The 17,196-nt window shown below is 54.2% G+C and overlaps 1 protein-coding gene across 6 annotated transcripts in view; it reads right to left on the bottom strand.

The window, feature by feature from the left end:
* SLC38A10 (solute carrier family 38 member 10) overlaps window positions 1-10,700 on the bottom strand; it is a 42,468-nt gene extending 31,768 nt beyond the window's left edge. For all 6 annotated transcript variants that reach the window (XM_029210925.1, XM_029210928.1, XM_029210926.1 and 3 more), the window contains exons 1-5: window positions 10,305-10,700; window positions 7,583-7,700; window positions 1,991-2,036; window positions 1,090-1,183; window positions 744-887 (exon numbers count right to left, since the gene is read on the bottom strand). In XM_029210925.1, coding sequence (XP_029066758.1) covers window positions 744-887; window positions 1,090-1,183; window positions 1,991-2,036; window positions 7,583-7,700; window positions 10,305-10,403 — 501 coding nt within the window. In that variant the 5' untranslated portion in view covers window positions 10,404-10,700. The remainder of the gene's footprint in view (window positions 1-743; window positions 888-1,089; window positions 1,184-1,990; window positions 2,037-7,582; window positions 7,701-10,304) is intronic.
* Between the last annotated feature and the right edge of the window lie 6,496 nt (window positions 10,701-17,196).

Below are 17,196 nucleotides of genomic sequence, written 5' to 3'. Positions count from 1 at the left end.
GGGCCGCTGCCCTCTGCTGTGCTGCAAGCTGGCCGGGTGCTGCCCAGAGAAGCGCATGCTGCAGGGCCTCCTGACATCGGGGGCAGCTGCCTGTCCAGGGCTGCTTAGCGTAGACGGTAAGCAACGAGGCCCACTTGGTGGGCCCCAGTCGCCTCCGGGACAGGACAGTCCCCCAACCTGGCAGGTCCTTGCCAGTCCTGCACGGACATGATTTAAAAGACAAACCCATCAAAAAAAAAAAAAAAAGACAAACCCATTGAGGACAAGGCTGTCTGGAAAGGAGGGGAATGGTCACCGGGCTGGCCCTCACAGCCAAGGGACGCTGGGAACACCGCCGGGTGCTCGGTCTTCTAAGGAAAGCCCACTGCACAGATTCTCACGTTCTGCTCCCGCAGGTCTGATCAGGGGCTCAGGCCCAGGGGCTCCCACTGAGGGCCTCCCAGGCTTGGGAGGAAAGGGGCACCCTGAGTGTCAACTCCACGCTGTATCCCACCCCCAGCCTGTGATAAACACTCACTGGAAAACAGCTGCTCGCCCCCTTGTGACAAAAGGCTGGCCTCCTGACTCCTGGCCACAAACCCCATATGAAAGGTCTTTCATGAACTGAGGAGCATCACACTTTCACTCCCTGCCCTGGAGGCCTCCCCTCTCCTGCCGGCTCCGTCTATCCACCGCGCCCCTGTGGGCGATTCTGCATCACCGTCCTGTCATCCTTGGAAGGCGGCTGGTGGCCCAGCACTCACCACGCACACGAACACGGCATAGAAGATGAGGGCCATGGCGCTGAAGGACTGGACGGAGGCCATCACGTTCCTCTGCAGGCTGAGCGGCAGCACGACGCACAGGGACACCGCGAAGAGCAGCAGCACGCGCGAGGCGCCCGTGACCTGCAGGGCGCGCCAGCGTTGCCCCAGTTAGTCCCTGGGGTTCCCACCCGGAGCCCCGGAACTGACCCAAGGCCCTTCACCACACAGCATGCTGGTCTCGGCCCCCCTCCCACTACCCGTCTGAGATGTGGACTTAAACAGTGTCCCTGGGCTGCCACGCAAGCAGCCACAAGCCTTCCAACGCACGTGCAGATGTCCTTACCTGAAACCCAAACAGCCGAGCAAAGAAGTTGGACCCCAAGTCGCCAATCACAACGTAGAAGGCGATGCAGGTTCCCAGCATCAGCCCAATCATGCTGCAAGGAAGGCAGGCGCGGGCTTGAGAGCTGAGCACCAGGGTCCCGGGGAGCCCCAGACGTGCCCCCATCCCTGCTGGGTGGCCGCTGACACGCAACAACCCAAGGGAGGGGCTGAGTGGGAGATATGGTATCAACATTCAGCAGTTTACAGGGTTTGGCTGTGGAGTTTGCTATTTTACTCAGAATGAATATTGAGTAACACTGAACTCTTCTTTATGTGGCATTACATTTTTCTCTCCACAGGAGGTTCTAAAAGTTCTTTCAGGTGCTACAGAAATGCACTGTGATGTTAGACAAGTTAAAAGAACAATCGACTGCTTTAGAAAAGGTTATCCTTTTCAGTTTGCAATTCCCTAATTTAGAAGCCTAAAAGTGCAATTTCCCAGCCATTTTTTCATCTCATAAAATTTTACTCCAAAGGGAGAATATGAGTTTAATGCCACCTTTATGCAACAGTGTCCGGGGCAGGGGGCGGGGTGGGGGGTGCGTATGAGCTTCAGGAACAGAACCAAGAGATGAAGTGCAGCCGTGGGAGCGCCCCCTCGCTATGTTCCCTGGGTTTTCCATTTTTATATTTTTCTTAGTAAGACTTAAATACGGCTTTCAGCCTTGACACTAATCATTTTAAGGGTACAATAAACTGAACTTTCAGCTATTTAGTAAGTAACACTTCAGAGAAATATTTTAAGCTATGAACCAATCCGCATCTAAAACATACGGCTCATTGTGTAACGATCCTCCAGTTTCTCTTTGGCCACAGGTGAAGAACAGAGAGAATTACCCCAACAGAATGGCACCACCTACCTGGTCTCCACCAGCATCTTCCCCGCTTTTCCGTAGGCGTGCAACGCTAGTGGGCAGAGGGTGGGGGAGAAAATGAACAGCTCAGTCCAACAGTGGGAGAAGCACATCAGTAAAAATGTTACTAATAAAAGCTGTGAAAGGCAATTGGACAAAAACCTGCAGGTCTGGAGTTCCATGGATGTAAAGGGGATATTTTATTTTATTTTATTTTATTTTGCGGTACGCGGGCCTCTCACTGTTGTGGCCTCTCCCGTTGCAGAGCACAGGCTCCGAACGCGCAGGCTCAGCGGCCATGGCTCACGGGCCCAGCCGCTCCACGGCATGTGGGATCTTCCCAGACCGGGGCACGAACCCGTGCCCCTGCATCGGCAGGCGGACTCTCAACCACTGCGCCACCAGGGAAGCCCTAAAGGGGGTATTTTAAAATCTTGGTCCCATGCTCTTTTTCAGATCTACCTTCAACAAACAAGAATCACAGCAAATAAGAACAAAGCCAGTGTGGGTTGGTTTTCTCACACACAAAAAAAAAAAGGAGAGAAAAGAAAAGGAAAGAAAAAAAGACAAGAAAAACCATCCCAGCGAAGTAACAGTTTATCTCTGGGCAAGCCGGGCAGCTGTGAAGGAAGCTGAAAGAGGCCTGCCTGGGGCAGAAGCTGCACAGGGGTAGGGGGTGCCCAGGAGGGCTTTCAGCCTAGCCCCAGCACATCTGGTTTTCACAGCCACACCAAGGGGACCTGGCTAAGGGCCGCTATGTCTCCTCTGTAATTTCAGAAGAAAATCTCAGATGTGGTACTTTGGGACAGGAGGGGACAAGTACATTCGGGCCTGCCCCCACCTGCCCTGCTGGTGAACAGCGCGTCCTACAGCGGAGAGGAGCCCCTCTGCCCTTCCTTCCTGACAGTGGAGCTGCTTCTTGCAGAGGCGAGATTAAGAGCTGACTCAGCAGGTCCCTCCCAGGACCTAACAGTGGCCGGGAACCCCTGTGTCCCATCCCCACAGTCCAGCAGGACGAGGGCAGAGAGAAGCTCTGGTCTCCCAGGAGCAAGCAGAAGGGGGTGCATGTGACAGCACAGCCCCAGCTTCCTGCCCCTGTCCCTCCCTCACACAGCGCCAGGGCCGCCCAGGAGACTGGGAAAGTAGGGAACATGAAGGTCGACTGATATGAATGAGTCCAAAGATGCTTGTTACTTTCAAATTACTTAGGAAAAGGCATGACACTGCCAAAAGCAAGTGAGCGTGGCACCTGACCCGGGCTACACAGCCACAGGGCAGGTGGCCTTGAGAAGCAAAGGGGGTCACTCTGCTGGGGAGGTCACTTCAGCCTCCCAGCTTGTCTGACTACTGCACAGACACTCGCACCTCAGGGTCATCTAAGACACAGAGCCCGGTGCCCCAAACGTGAAGGTGCCTAGGGCCCAGCCATCCCATTCCTTTTCCTTCTCCAAAAAGAAGCTGAGCATCTCAGCGTATTCCAAATGCTCAGAGCACCCTGCCACAGAAAGTTCCAGAACACACCTGCATTCTGGACAGAGGAAGCTAATGTTGCTCCAGGAAGCCAGAGGTCAAGTCGGGAGGTGGCACCTCTTCACCCAGAAAGACTCGACTGGTTCCTAGAACGACACCCTCACGGGGCTGCCCCCGAGTTGCTGCTTGTGCTGAGATGGCCTGTGGTTCCAGCCCCGTTCTCACCCTTTCCTCACCTGGGCCAGCCCCCCCCACACCCCTCCCACCATTTCAAGTGTCCATCCCTCAGTAACCTCTAATCCCATCACAGATACAAATACCTGGCAGCCCCCCGGCCCTCAGCCTCTTGCCTGGCAAGCCGGGGACTGCCCTCCTGCCCCTCTGGGCCGGAACCACAGCACCAGACTTGCCCCGAGAGGCTGGGAGGAGTGTGCGGGGTGGTCTCTGAGAAGGTGCGTCCCTTCCCCACGCTCCTGGGTCGGGCCTTCCCTCTCCATCTGTGATAGGCTCGCTGCGGCTCACGGGCCAGGCCTCACGGGGGCCAGGAGCCGGCACTCCCACCAGGTGCGGAGCCAGGACTGGTGTCAGGAGGGGCTCTCCAGTCTCCCTGGAGACGCTGGCTCAGCTCGTCCTCCTGGGGCCATGGCCTCGCTCACGGCTCCATGGCCGCTGTGCACACAGAACTGACTCTTAGCCCGCCTCGTTGAGTGTGGGACCCCAGCCCCACTCCCATACTCACCACCCACAGTCCAAGGCCTCCTGCCCGGCAGGCAGAGCGGGGAAGCACGCACCAAATCGTGCTGTTCAAGCTGAGGGCGATGACCTCAACCCAGCCCTCCCCAGAGCCAGGCCTTGGATGGCAGCTGACTCCCCACTGCCATCCGCCAGGGGGTGATGAGCATTTGCTGGATAAATGAGGGGTAGGGGGTGCAGAGAATCCTGGGTGTTAGAAAGGTTGGTTTTACGACCCTCATTTCCCAAGCCAAGTATCCACAGGTACAGGTCACGCAACCGCTGACAGGCAGGGAGGGACAGGTCCTCTGCAGGCCCCACCCAACCCATGAGCGGGCAGCAGGCTGACCAGGGCCACGGAAAGCCAGGCGGGCGGATGACAGGACCACAGACATGGTGCCAGAGCATCTGCTGCGCACAACTGAGCCCTCCAAGTTGGCTGCGAGGCCCGGCCACCCTCCTCGGGCAGGGCCCGGGTCAGAGTGGCCTCGAGGGGGCCACGGCTTCTGGGGGCAGTTGACTATCTGACATAGCTGTATATCTTCTGAAAATGGAGTTTGAAAAGTCCACTCAAAAGTAGGCCATGCAGGGCAAAGGAGGAGCAGGTAAGAAGTGGACCAGCCCATAAGCAGCAAACAAGACACCACAAAAACACACACAAAACACCAATAAAAAATCCACCAGTGTTTATTTCCCCAAACTGGCAAAGTTCATTCTCCAGCGATGCCTACGCACTGGCCAGAGCGGAGTGAGCAGAGCTATGGTTATTTCCAGGGAGGGACCAAACAGAAATATCGCAAACTCAAACGCTAGAAAACCACCGACCCGTTCCTCGGAGCGCGGACAGTTTAAAAAGGTTATTTGTTCAAGCTGCGACAGCCTTTCTAGGAATTTCCGCACCATGGCCTGCACTGTCTCCAGGTCTGTCCATCTCCTTGAACCCCAGCTGCCTGATGCCCATGGGCCCAGCAGACAACATGTGTTGGGGGCTCTGTTGACAGAGACTGTATTTCACCGGGCCTGCGGCACGAGGATGCAGTGAGCACTCTCCTCCTGGGCCACCTTCTCTGGCTGCAGCGCAAGCTCTGGGCCAGGAGAAGGCAGAGAACAAGAGAAAGGCCTGCAGGCAGCAGGAGATGGCTCAGGAAGTGTGGGAGGGTTGCTGGCCCACAGGGTCCGAGAGATTCCCATCTCTTCCTGTCTAGGGCTCCTTTCCAAGCGGTGGGGCCTGTCCATTTCTGAGACTATGCCAAGACAGAGCCAAGATGAAGGGCAGCTCATGCCGCAGGCTGAGCCTGGGGGACTGTGGGAGTTCACACAACTGAGCCATCTTGTTTGGTACCAAAGACATAACCAGAGACCACTGGTGGTTTCTGATCCTTTTTGCTTCTAGCAGTTAGAATTGGGCTGCAGTCACCACAAGCAGTTAAAGGTAGGAGCCCCAGCCAGCCATGCAGAAGGGTGTCCATGGGTAGTTTTCTTCAATCTTTCACAACTAGCCAAACCAGTTTGCCTTCTCAGGGACTTTCTAAGAATACTCAGACAGGCAGCTGTCAAAAACCACAGCCTCCCCAGGCCAGGGTCACCCATCCTCTTTCAGGGCACAGCCAAGCACTTCGTGGGATGTCTGCTACAGGAACCCTCAGTGGGGAGAAAGGGTCACCCTAAAGGCCATGGCCCCACAGACGGAGGAAGGAACCTGCCCAGGAGCACATTTAATCCCAAGTAGAATTTGGTCTCATGTGTGGGGTGGGGCGGGGCGCAAATTTAGCTGATAAATTTCACTTCCCCAAATGACTCCAATAGCAATGTAAGAGTCTGACAGGGACTTCCCTGGTGGCACAGTGGTTAAGAATGTGCCTGCCAATGCAGGGGACACGGGTTCGAGCCCTGGTCCGGGAAGATTCCACATGCCACGGCACAACTAAGCCCATGCGCCACAACTACTGAGCCTGTGCTCTAGAGTCCATGAGCCACAACTACTGAGCCCACATGCCACAACTACTGAAGCCCGCACACCTAGAGCCTGTGCTCTGCAACAAGAGAAGCCACCGCGGTGAGAAGCCCACGCACTGCAACGAAGAGTAGCCCCTGTTCGCTGCAACTAGAGAAAAGCCTGCACACAACAACAAAGACCCAATACGGCCAAAAATAAATAAATAAATTGATTACTTAAAAAAAAATACTTAAAGAAAAAAAAGGTCTGACATCACCATTCTCATCAGAACGGAGAGAGAAGGAAGCAGCCCTTCAGTTTTGAGGTCAGAACAAATGTAAGTACCTCCATGCCAATGCAAAGTAGGCAGACTGGAAGGAAACCAGAGGTCACGCTGCCAAAAGCCCACATGTGGGGCCTGCAGATGTTTTTATTTTGTTTGGCCCCTGGAACTCTGCACACCACTTCCTCTTGCTGCCTCCTCTCTGCCGTGACAGCTGTGAGCTGAGGGCCCAACCAGGCCCTCCACGAGCGGACGCAGCATCCTGGCTACACACTAGCTGGAGGGTCAGGGACTTCCAGCCAGAGGACAGGAATTTTCCCTAGAAGGGCTCAGGGCCGGCTCCTGAGACCACGTGCATTGGTATTTCAACACCCACACCAGGTATCCCCAGAATGGAGTGCAGAGCTGAAAGTTCCGAGGCAGTGGAGAGAATGCAGCCTGCACACATCACCCTGAGGTGGGCAGGAGAGTGAGGGACTCTGCCCTCAGAGCCAAGTTTCCCAGGAAATAGTCAAACTGAAAGGAGGCGGAAAGCACAGCCTTCTCTGCCTCGGCTGAAATCAAAGGAAGCAAGAAAGATCTAGAGGAAACGAAATTGCAACCAACAACAACAGGAAACAGAGGACGGCACCGAGGAGATGGTGACTTGCTCCCAGCTACAAACCCGAGCCCAAGGACAGTGTGCCCATGGCATTCAAAGTGGGGATGTGCAGCAAGATCCCAGTCAGGCAGCTCGGAAGGAAGGTTCTGGGGACTCTTGGGCACAGGAGCGGAGGCTGCTGAGGCTGCCTGAACTGAGAGAGGGCTCTCTGTGTGGATTTGCATAAAGGGGAGACAGGAGAATGAGTATCACCTCAATTTTAAAATGTGTGTTGATGTTAACAGTCTTTTTTTAATTGCATTAAATTTTAAAATAAGAAACTGCTGTTCAAAGGAATAAAGTGGAAGAAAAGTAATTAAAAGAATAAGGCCCAGGGACTTCCCTGGCGGTCCAGTGTTTAAGACTCCACGCTTCCAATGCAAGGGTCACAGGTTCAATCCTTGGTCGGGGAACTAAGATCCCACGTGCCGCATGTACGGCCAAAAAAAAAAAGAAAAGAATAAGGCCCAAACCACTGCACTTCTTAAGAAGGTACTGAGAAAGGTCCAGCGCTCCCTGGGGAGGCGATGCACTCACCCAGGCCAGCGTAGGTCCTCCGCTTGCTCAAGCTGGCGGCTTTCACCAGGAACATGCACGACTGGTGCGTCATCCAAGAACAGAAGACCAAGAGCAGGGCCCCCAGGACGATGCCACACTGTAGGGTTGGGAGAGAAAGAGATGTTAACAAAATAAAGCTACCCGGCATCTTTACCTCTCACACTGAACAGCATGTGCGACGACCAACAGCCCTCCCCACGGCCCCCGCCCCCTAGACACGAGGCCCCAGCTCTGTTTAGTTCCCGTGCCTATAGGCAGCGGTTCCTAGCATTAAAAGGACAATTTCCTGGATGTGGTGGCCACAGGCTCTGTCCAAAGACATAAAGCCTGTGCATGACCCCAAAAGAGCACCAGGGACACTGGTTCCTTCCCAGCCCCTCCCAGAGTCTCAAGGAACAGCAAGGGGTTGCCAGTCTCCCCAGTTCCCTGCAGACACCCTACAGCAAACCACCTTCCAGCCACTTGGATCAACAGCTACGAGTGATAAACACATTCTGGAAGGAAGAGATTAAAAATGACATTTACGCCTTTCTTATAAGTTAAACAGACACTCACCATCTGACCAGCAATTGCACTCCCAGGTATTTACCCAAAAGAAATGAAAACATGTGTTCATGCACAAACCTGCATGCCAATGTTTACAACAGGTTTATCTGTAATCCAAAAACTGAAGAAACAACCAACTGTCCTACTAGCATCTAGCAGAGCGGAACGCACACACAGCCCACGACCCAGCTCTCCTGCACGCAGGTCACCACCCCACAGAATGCGTCCACGGGGTCAAAGCCTGTGCACAAGTTCCAAAGTACTCCAAATAGGAAACACCATGCCTGCCTAGTAAAGGTTAAAAAACAGATAAATTGAGGAATGCTAGCCAGACATCGAAATGTACCTACAACATGACCCATTCACATAAAGTTAAAATCTGGCAACACTGACCTGTGGTACTGGGGGTAGGAGGGGGACCCTCAGTAAGAAGGCAGGGCTGGAGGATGCTGGCAATGCTGTGCTCCTTAAGCTGGGAACTGGCTACATGTGTTTGTTAATGTTAGGAAAATCCATCAAGAGTACACCTAAAATGTGTCCACTTTTCTGTATGCATGTTACACTTCAATAAAATGTTAATTCTTTTGGAAAAGTACCCAAATTACTAAAACCAAACAAACAAAAAACGCAAACCAAAACTTTTTTTAAATGACCTGGCTGCCAGATCAAAACACACATCTCCAAATTGCCCATTGAGCTCACATTGTGTTCTGGCTGACGGCTTCTCACGGAGAAGATGCTGAGAGATGAGTGAGAGAGTGTCCTAACTCAGCCAGGCCCTCGGGGCAGGGCAAACCACTTCCAGGTCTTGGATTGCATGCAGACCCCCACCTCTAAGCTCTTCCCCAGGAAAGTCAGCCTGGCCCATGTTTAAATGCTCTGGCAGGGGCCTCGTGCCCAGCACATGGCAGATACTCAAATCTGAATCACCACAGCCCTACCATGGTGGCACTTGGCAGACAGGCATCAAGGATGACAGCACTGCATTTACAGATGCAGGACCAGCCAACTACACATCCCAGGATGCAGTTCTGCGCCAGGCAAGTCGCAACGCACGCTGGGACATGTAGTCCTTCCAGAAACAGAGGTGGCCGGCTCACACTGGGATTCACATACCAAGACACAGATGTTGCCCCAGGGCTTCTAGAAGCCGCCAGCATGGCCTTCCACATAGGCCTGCAGTCTCTGTCCTCCTGCCAACATGCTCACCAACCAAGTCAGATCAACCACTCACATGGGAACCATAAACACATTTTCTTTCTTTTTGCTAGTTTTATCCAAAAGATGATAAATATGAAAAATGCAAAGTGTTAATCTAAAATTAAACGACTGGTGCCCACTTTCAGTTCCAAAATGTCCATCTTATTTTCATTTTTTTCCACCTATTTGGTTTCATCACATAAGACTGGTCTTTGAAGCCTTGCTGGCCACCTGTTCTTCTCTGATGTCCCACTCCTCCTCCCCCAGCCTTAAGCAACCCAGGTAGTGGACAGCTCCTGCCCTAGGAGGCAGGTGGAGCGGCACCTCCACCGTGGCACACAGGAAGCTAAGAAGTTCATTTTTAGGAAAGAGGTTACCCAATTTGATAATTCCATCAATCTCCCTTTTCTAACGTACCAAATGCCTGTCTATTTGTGAATTAAACAGAAGCCAAATGAATTCACACCTCAAAAATGGTGAGTTTCTTTCATGCAGTATTTAATGTTGGGATAACACCAATTCTTTAACATTTCAGATTTTTTCAATCAAGGTAACATTGGCATACAGCGAAACGCAGAGATCTTAAGCGTACACTCTGGAGAATTTAGTAATCACCTTGTAACCAACACCCCAATCTAGTTCCAAGGCCTGGGGGTTTGACTTGTGTGCTTCTGAATACAAGTGCAGTCAGGTCAGAGTTTTAAAAAATAATAGTAAAGAAAAAGAACACTGAATCCTGTGGTCACTTTCCATTTTTGAAAGATCATTTTCTTTTGCTACACTTGCACTTCGGTCTGTTATTAATTATGCTTAAGTTTTTCACTGAGGAAATTCCTTCGGTTTCTCTTGCAGCCCCGAGGCGGAAGAGCTGCAGGGCCGCCTCCCCCAGCCCTAGTTCCCGTGAGCGGATGAGCCCGGGGCGGCGAGGGCGGCGACCACTGCCCACTGGACTCACCTGTTTGAAGCAGAAGGGCATGGTGAGGACACTGACACCTACTATGCTGTTCACTATGTTCGTGATCAGCCCCCAGTTGGAGGCGGCGGCCGCAGTCATAGCGTGGGGGCTGGGGGCCCGGGAGCCCCAGTCCGAGGCGCCGGGACGACGGCGGGGCGCGAGACCCTGAGGGGGACGGGTGGCTGCCTGGAGGAGGCGGCCTCGCGGGAAGGCGGCGGAAGCAGTCAACCTCCAGACCCCGCCAGACCCCGCGGCCGCCTCATGGCTTCATTCCCCGCTGGCTCTCGCTGACCACCCTCGTGTCCCCACGCCCAGACCCAGAGCAGCCGCGGGGTGCCAGCCAGGATCACCTCAGCCCGGCTTCGCAGCCGCCCTGGCACACACACTTCCGCCTTCCGCGGGCTCCTCTTCCCGGAAGTGACGACAAGGAGGCGGGGCTCGGGCAAGGCGCTCAAGACGAGAGGCGGGCCTGGGTGGAGCCTGCGGAGGCGGGGCCTGGGGAAGGCGGGAGGGCGAGGCCTGGGGGCGGGGCTTGACGAGGCGCAAACCAATGAGAGGTGGGGGCTGGGTCTGCAGGGTAGGGCATGCGGGGCGGGGCCGGGCGGCCGCTCACCTGTCCCAGCACCCCGCTAATCCTCCTGTGGACCTGGGATCCTGAGCCGTGTCTTTCCGGGCCTGGAGCACAAGGAACTCGACCCTGCGAGTTCCATTGTCACATACATATGGTATCATCAGTTTGGCCAATATGGTGAATAAAATGGGATCTCACTGTGGTTTTTAATTTGTTCTCCCTAATTACTAATGAGGTTAATCATCTACTCATATTTTTACTGTCCATTCACATTTCTTCTTGAAATGCTTATTCATTTTTGCCCATTTTTCTAATTAGCTGTTGATCTTACGAATTTTGCGTTCTTTCAATGTGCTTAGTAAGTAGCCCTGTGTCCCTCAATTGGAGTTTGTCTGATGTCTCTTCATTATATTAGTTTTTCATTGCTGTCATAACCACAAATCTAGCAGCTTAACCAACACAAATCTGCTCTTAACGTTCTGGGGGTCAGAAGTCCAGAATGGATCTCACCGGACTGAAATCAAGATGCGAGCAGGTCGCCCCCTTTCTGGAAACTCTCGTTCAGACTCCATTTCCTACTCATTGGGTGGCTGGCAGTATTCAGTTCCTTCGGGTGGTAGGAGCACGGCCCCCGTTTTCTTGCCAGCTGAAAACTGAGGCCCATTCCCGGTTTCTAGAGGCTGCATTCCCTGGCTCATGGCCCCCTTCCTCCGACCTCAAATCTGGCAACAGGGTGAGGGGGTCAACTCCCTCTTGCTTCACATCTCTGACCCAGCCAGGAAAAGTTTTCCAATTTTAAGTATTCATGTGATTAGATTGAGTCCATCCGGATAATCCAGGATAATCTCCCCATCGCAAGGTCTGTAACCTTAATCACAGCTGCAAAGTCCCTTTTGCCATGTAAGGTAACATATTCACAGGTTCCCTGGATTAAGGGGTGCACATCTTTGTGGGGAGCCAGTATTCTGCCTACCCACACCCATGATGAAATTCAAGTTACGTTTCTTTGGCAGGAATATCATGGATGTGCTGCTGTGTTTCCACTGAATCCTATCAGGTGCTGGATGATTTTGATTTGTCCCATTACTGGTGATGTTCTCTCTGCTTGCTTGATTAGATAGTTACGTTAAAGTTACATCTTTCTCCTTTATAAAAAATGAGTGGTTTGTGGGGAGGTACTTTGAAACTAACTGTCCTGCTCCTTGTCAAACTTGCAACGTACTAATGTATCGATATCACTGTGGTTTCCTATTGTATTCAGTGGGTTATCATCCTAGTTCCCTATTGTATTCAATGGGTTATCATCCATTACTATCATTAGTTATTCTGATGCTCAAATTTCCCGGACTTGGACGGTGACAGCCCCTTCAGCTGGCTCCTGTGTCCTGTGCTGCGTCCCCATCATTCTCTGAGCACTTCCTTGCTTTCCTGCACAATTAGATGTTCCTAGCTCATCCTGTACTTTTCCAGAATCAATCATTTCTCCAAGGAGCCCTGGGTCCTTCCAGTGGGAGACTAGTCATAGAGACCAAGATCTGGGCCCTGGGTGTGTGCTCAGCCATTGGGATGCCACTGCTCCTGGTCCCTCAATGGACAGAATTAGAAGACACACGTGTGCACCACACTCACATATAGGTTTCTTCCAACGTCCATCTAAATATACTGAAAGCCACACTTTCACAGCAACATCGCCAAATACCCCTGAGGGTCCAGGTCCACAGCGTTCATCTTGGTATTCTCCCTTTCCATACTTGTAACGCCCGAGTTGATGCTCCCCCACCTCACTTGGGCTCCAATACCCTCCCCTGGGCTGCCCCACCCCCATCCCGGACTCCCTCTCTATCCCACTCTGGTTCTGAGTGGCCTCCCACCTGCAATTCCCACTGACACAGTCACTCACCTCGCCCTGCACCACCTAAAGGTTTAGGGACTGAAGTGTAAAGCAGGGAAGGGCAGGGCTGTAGCTATTTCTGAACCTACACCCCCTCCATTCTTGATACCGACACATGAGTTCAATAAGCAGAGCTGACAGGACACCACTGTTCCATGGGAGCTTTCTGGAGCACAAAGACTTTGTGACCTGGGCATGTTAATGAACCACTCTGAGCCTGTCCTGGGGCACCCATCACTGAAGTGGCAGCAACTTTCCATTTGGTCGCTGGAGGTGACAGCCATGGGCACCATCAGGGGAAGGAGGGGAAGGGGGCTGGATGAGGGTCCCATCTCTGGAGGCTGGCAACTTAGGTCGTCAAACAGAGGGGCATGCTGACCCCACCTGGCACGTCTGTAGTGAGGTGAAGGATCCTGTTTCTCCCACACTGGGGTGGGGGGCCGGAGGTGGTGCCTGCTTTACCAAGGGTGAGCCCCTCTACCACCTCCTTCCCCTTCCCCTCCCTCTCCCCCACCTCAGTCCTCACCAGAGAAATGCAGGGACCCAGCCTGGGTTAAATCCACATGAGAGTTGTGGCTGCTTCAGAGAAGGGCTCTTGGAGAAGGTGGCCTGGGCCCCAGGAGCTGGTGGTAAGCAGAGCCAGGGCCATGGAGCTGGCTGTGCCCTGGCTACTGGGACACTGGATCAACCCTCAGTGTTTTCAGGTGTAAAATGGGGCTGATGACCCTGCTCTGCGATTCTCTGTGAGGTCACAGGTATAAGCCCCAGTGAGGGCTGGTCCCTTCTCTCCTGGAGAGCATCATTGTTTTTCGGCAATCCTCTGCTTTTTCATCTGTGTCTCTAGCTTCTAAACCAGAGGCATGATGGGGGGCCAGGAAGGTCCCTTGGAAATGAATACTAGGGGCCCTGGGGGGGCTTGAGCATCAGGGACCCTGGCACGGGGTCTGGGCTTTCATCACCCCAGCAAGCAGGAGTTAAATGTTCATGCCAGCCCAGTGGCTGAACTGTCCAGATATCCAAGTTCCCATCCCCCTCTCTGGTTGGGTTCTCCCTCTTTCAGGCTGTGTCTGAGCAGAGCCTGGAGGCTGCCCTGAGCCCAGGGAGGTGGCCGAGGGAAAGAAGAGGGAGCCCAGGCCTGGTAGGCCCCTGGCCCTGACTCCCTGTACTCTCCTCCCGCTGTTTATATAACCCCAGAGCCATAAAACTGACAACAGGTCCAGCAGACAGGAATGGATTTCATTTAGCATCCGCTGGGCGGGGTGCAATTAGATCACATGCTTGGGGGAATCCACCAACCCCGTCCTACCGCCAGGCCTCCTCCTCAGAGGAAGGGGCAGTGCTGGAACCACGTGGAGTAACTGCATTCACAGGGAACCTCGTGACTGCCGCCCCCCCCCCGCCCCGCCCCCTGGCCCCACACACACACTTGGCCGTGACCTTGGTTTTCTGGGTGGGGGTGGTCAGGTCTTAATGAGGTGTGAGAGGAGAGGGGAGGCCCTGGTGTTTTGCAAAGTACGTTTGCTCAGTTCATTTCATAGGCCCCTTTGTGTTGGGAGAGGGGAGCATGTGAGGTGGGGAGGCAGGGGCTGGCCCCACTGTGGCCTGGAGGATAGGAGGGTAATGATTATGTCCCCTCCTCCTCTGTCAGGGGCTGCCCAAGTTGGAGATACCTGGGGAGCTGCCCAGGTGCAAGGGAGCTTCGCTGGGGCTGACAAGGGGGAGCTGGGTGGGCCACCCTTAGCCCCCCACTGAGTGGGCCCAGTTTTGAGAGTCCATCCTTGGCCCCAGCCCCTAAAGCCACGGACCAAGGGTTTTTCCCAGATCTCAAGCTGTTGGTGACCGGTGCTGGCTCGGGCTCTGGGAGGAGGGCTAGGGGCCAGCAGCCCGGGAGAGGAAGACAGGAGAGGAGCTGCTCATGGGCACCTGGGCTGAGTGGGCCTGGGAGAGCCTTGGGGGCCGGCAGGGCCTTCCAGGGGTCTTGACACTGGTTCCCTCTGCCTCCAGGGGCCTCTGTCTGGAGCAGGGGCAGCCATGAGACCCTCTGTTGGAAAAACCACAGACTAACCATCCAGTCCTCCAGGGGCCCCCATGCAGGTCCCAAATCTCTGGAGACTGGGAAGGTCAGAAGCCCAGGAGGCAAGCAGACCCTGTCCACACCAGGGGCCAGGCCAGCTGACCCAGACCTGAGGGAGACCAGTAGCCAGCTGGGCCAAGGGTAGACCAGGCCTCCCCTCCTCAGGTGGCTCTGGGACCCAAGGGGTCACCCAGGGAGGCGCCCCTCTTCCCTTTCCTGGAAGGCAGGACGCCAGAATGGGGTACTGGGGAGAGGCACCTACATTTTCTCCCAGCCAACAGCCTGGCCCAGATGCCCTCCCACAGCCCTCCCCAGGGACCTCACTGGACAGACCCACCCCAGGATGCCTGGTGGGGGAGGGAGAGGGCCAAGGGGTGTTTTCTACAAGAAATTGAGAAACTGCCATCAGCAGAGCTGCCTCCCAATGTCCCAGGTCCCCAACATCCACTAATGAGGGCCTGTGACCTCCCAAGCCTGGGGCCATTGCTGCAATCTCCACCCTCACCTTCCTACCCTGCAGGTTTAAGGTGGATATGACCCCCCCCACCCAAATTCATGTGTGCATTCCTAACCCCAGTCCCTCAGCATATGGGGGGGCCCTAATCCAATATGACCTGTGTCCTTACAAAAAGGGGGAATTTGGACACAGGCACCCACACAGAGAGAACACCTGTGAACACAGAGGCAGAGATTGGCATGATTCATCTACAAGCCAAGGAACGCCAAGGATGGCCGGCAGTACCAGGAGCTGGAAGAGAGACATGGAACAGATTCTCCCTCAGAAAGAACTGACTGTGCTGACACCCTGATATCAGACTTCTGGTCCCAGAACTGGGAGAGAATAAATTTGTTAAGTACCCCAGTTTCTGGAACTTTGTTACAGCAGCCCTAGGACACAAACATTACCATGCTGTCCATTCTGGACACTCCCGGGTTTCAGGCCCCTCGGTGTCCACACAGCAGGCCTCCCGCAGACATAGCCCCTGCCACGGCCTCATCTGCTCCGTCTGACAGGTTCATCCTTCCCCTCCTTGGCCAATGGTTCCCTGGTGCCCTTCTCAGCCACCCCGCAACCCCACCTTGGCCCTGTCTCTTCCTTTTTCCTGGCCACCCCTCGCTGCCCAAGCCAACCATGTCCTCCTATGGGGCCAAGTTCACAACACCACCTAATTTGCAGTGCTCACCCTGGAGAACCACAGAAACTCCCACCTAATTCCTGCAGGTGGAGAGGGTCCGTGGGACACGCCACCTGGCCCAGGTTGTCAGCGCTCAGGGCATCGCCTGTGCCCACTGGGAGCTGACCCTGGGCTAAGTGTATAGTGATCAGCATCTCCAAGTGGCTTCCTGACCAGTGTCCATGCTGTCCTTCTCCCTATTAACAACATCTCTCTGTCCTTGTCAATGGCATTGTACCGAGCAAAGAGATTACTCTTCCCATCCCCCCTTTGCAGTCAGGACAGTCATGTGACTAAGACCTGACCAATGTTAGCAGAAGTGTTGGGTGAACTTCAGGAAAGCCTTTTCAATCGTCCTTTTTATCTCTCCCTGCCTCATTCCTGTTGCCTGGAATGCAGATGTGATGGCTGGAACTCCTGCAGCTGCCCTGGACCCATCCTTGACTTCTCCTTTTCAGTCAGAACCCTAATCCAATCTGTCAGGAAATCTTGTTGAGTCCATGTTCAGATACCCATGAATCTTACCACTTCCTCTGTTTCCACCATGGTCCCAGTCATCATCATCTCTTTCCTGGACCACTGCAATGCTCTCCTCACTTGGCACTTCCTGGCCTCCTCGCAGTCTGTTCATCACATGGCAGGCAGAAAGTCAGAGCTCCAACTCTTCTCACTCAGAGTAGAGCCCAGGTCCTGGTAGCAGCCTGGCCAGGGCAAACTTCTCGACTTCCTACTAGAGGCAGCCAATGGTAATCCCTAACTGTTACCCTCTCCATTTTACAGATGGGGAAACTGAGGCTCAGAGAGGCAAGGCGATTTGCTTAAGGCCACATAACAGGAGGCCAAGTGCCTGGGCACAGGTCATTGTGGCTCCAAGCTCCCTGCACGAGGGGCTGCTAGCCTCTGCCCCCTGAGCTGAGACAAGGGAGGTAGCATCTTCTAGCTGGTGGTGGAGTCCAGCACCGTGCCTGTGGGACTGGCTCCTGGGGATGCTTTAGGCCACGTTAGGGGAAAGGGGACACAGAGAACACTATTGCACCACTCCAGACCCGTCTCCAAGCTCGCCTTCATTTAAGCTTTGGGGCCTCATGTGGCCTCTGTAGACCTGGTCCACACTGGGGCCTCCCCTTTCCCTGGTCTGAGGGGGGAGCCCTTGGCCAGGTCCTATCCAGCAGCGGGGAATG

Source organism: Monodon monoceros, unplaced genomic scaffold (genome assembly GCF_005190385.1).
Source record: "Monodon monoceros isolate NGI ecotype Baffin Bay Population unplaced genomic scaffold, NGI_Narwhal_1 Super_Scaffold_9, whole genome shotgun sequence".
In the NCBI taxonomy this organism is placed as follows: domain Eukaryota; kingdom Metazoa; phylum Chordata; class Mammalia; order Artiodactyla; family Monodontidae; genus Monodon; species Monodon monoceros.
This window is presented reverse-complemented; position numbering and strand designations above follow the sequence as displayed.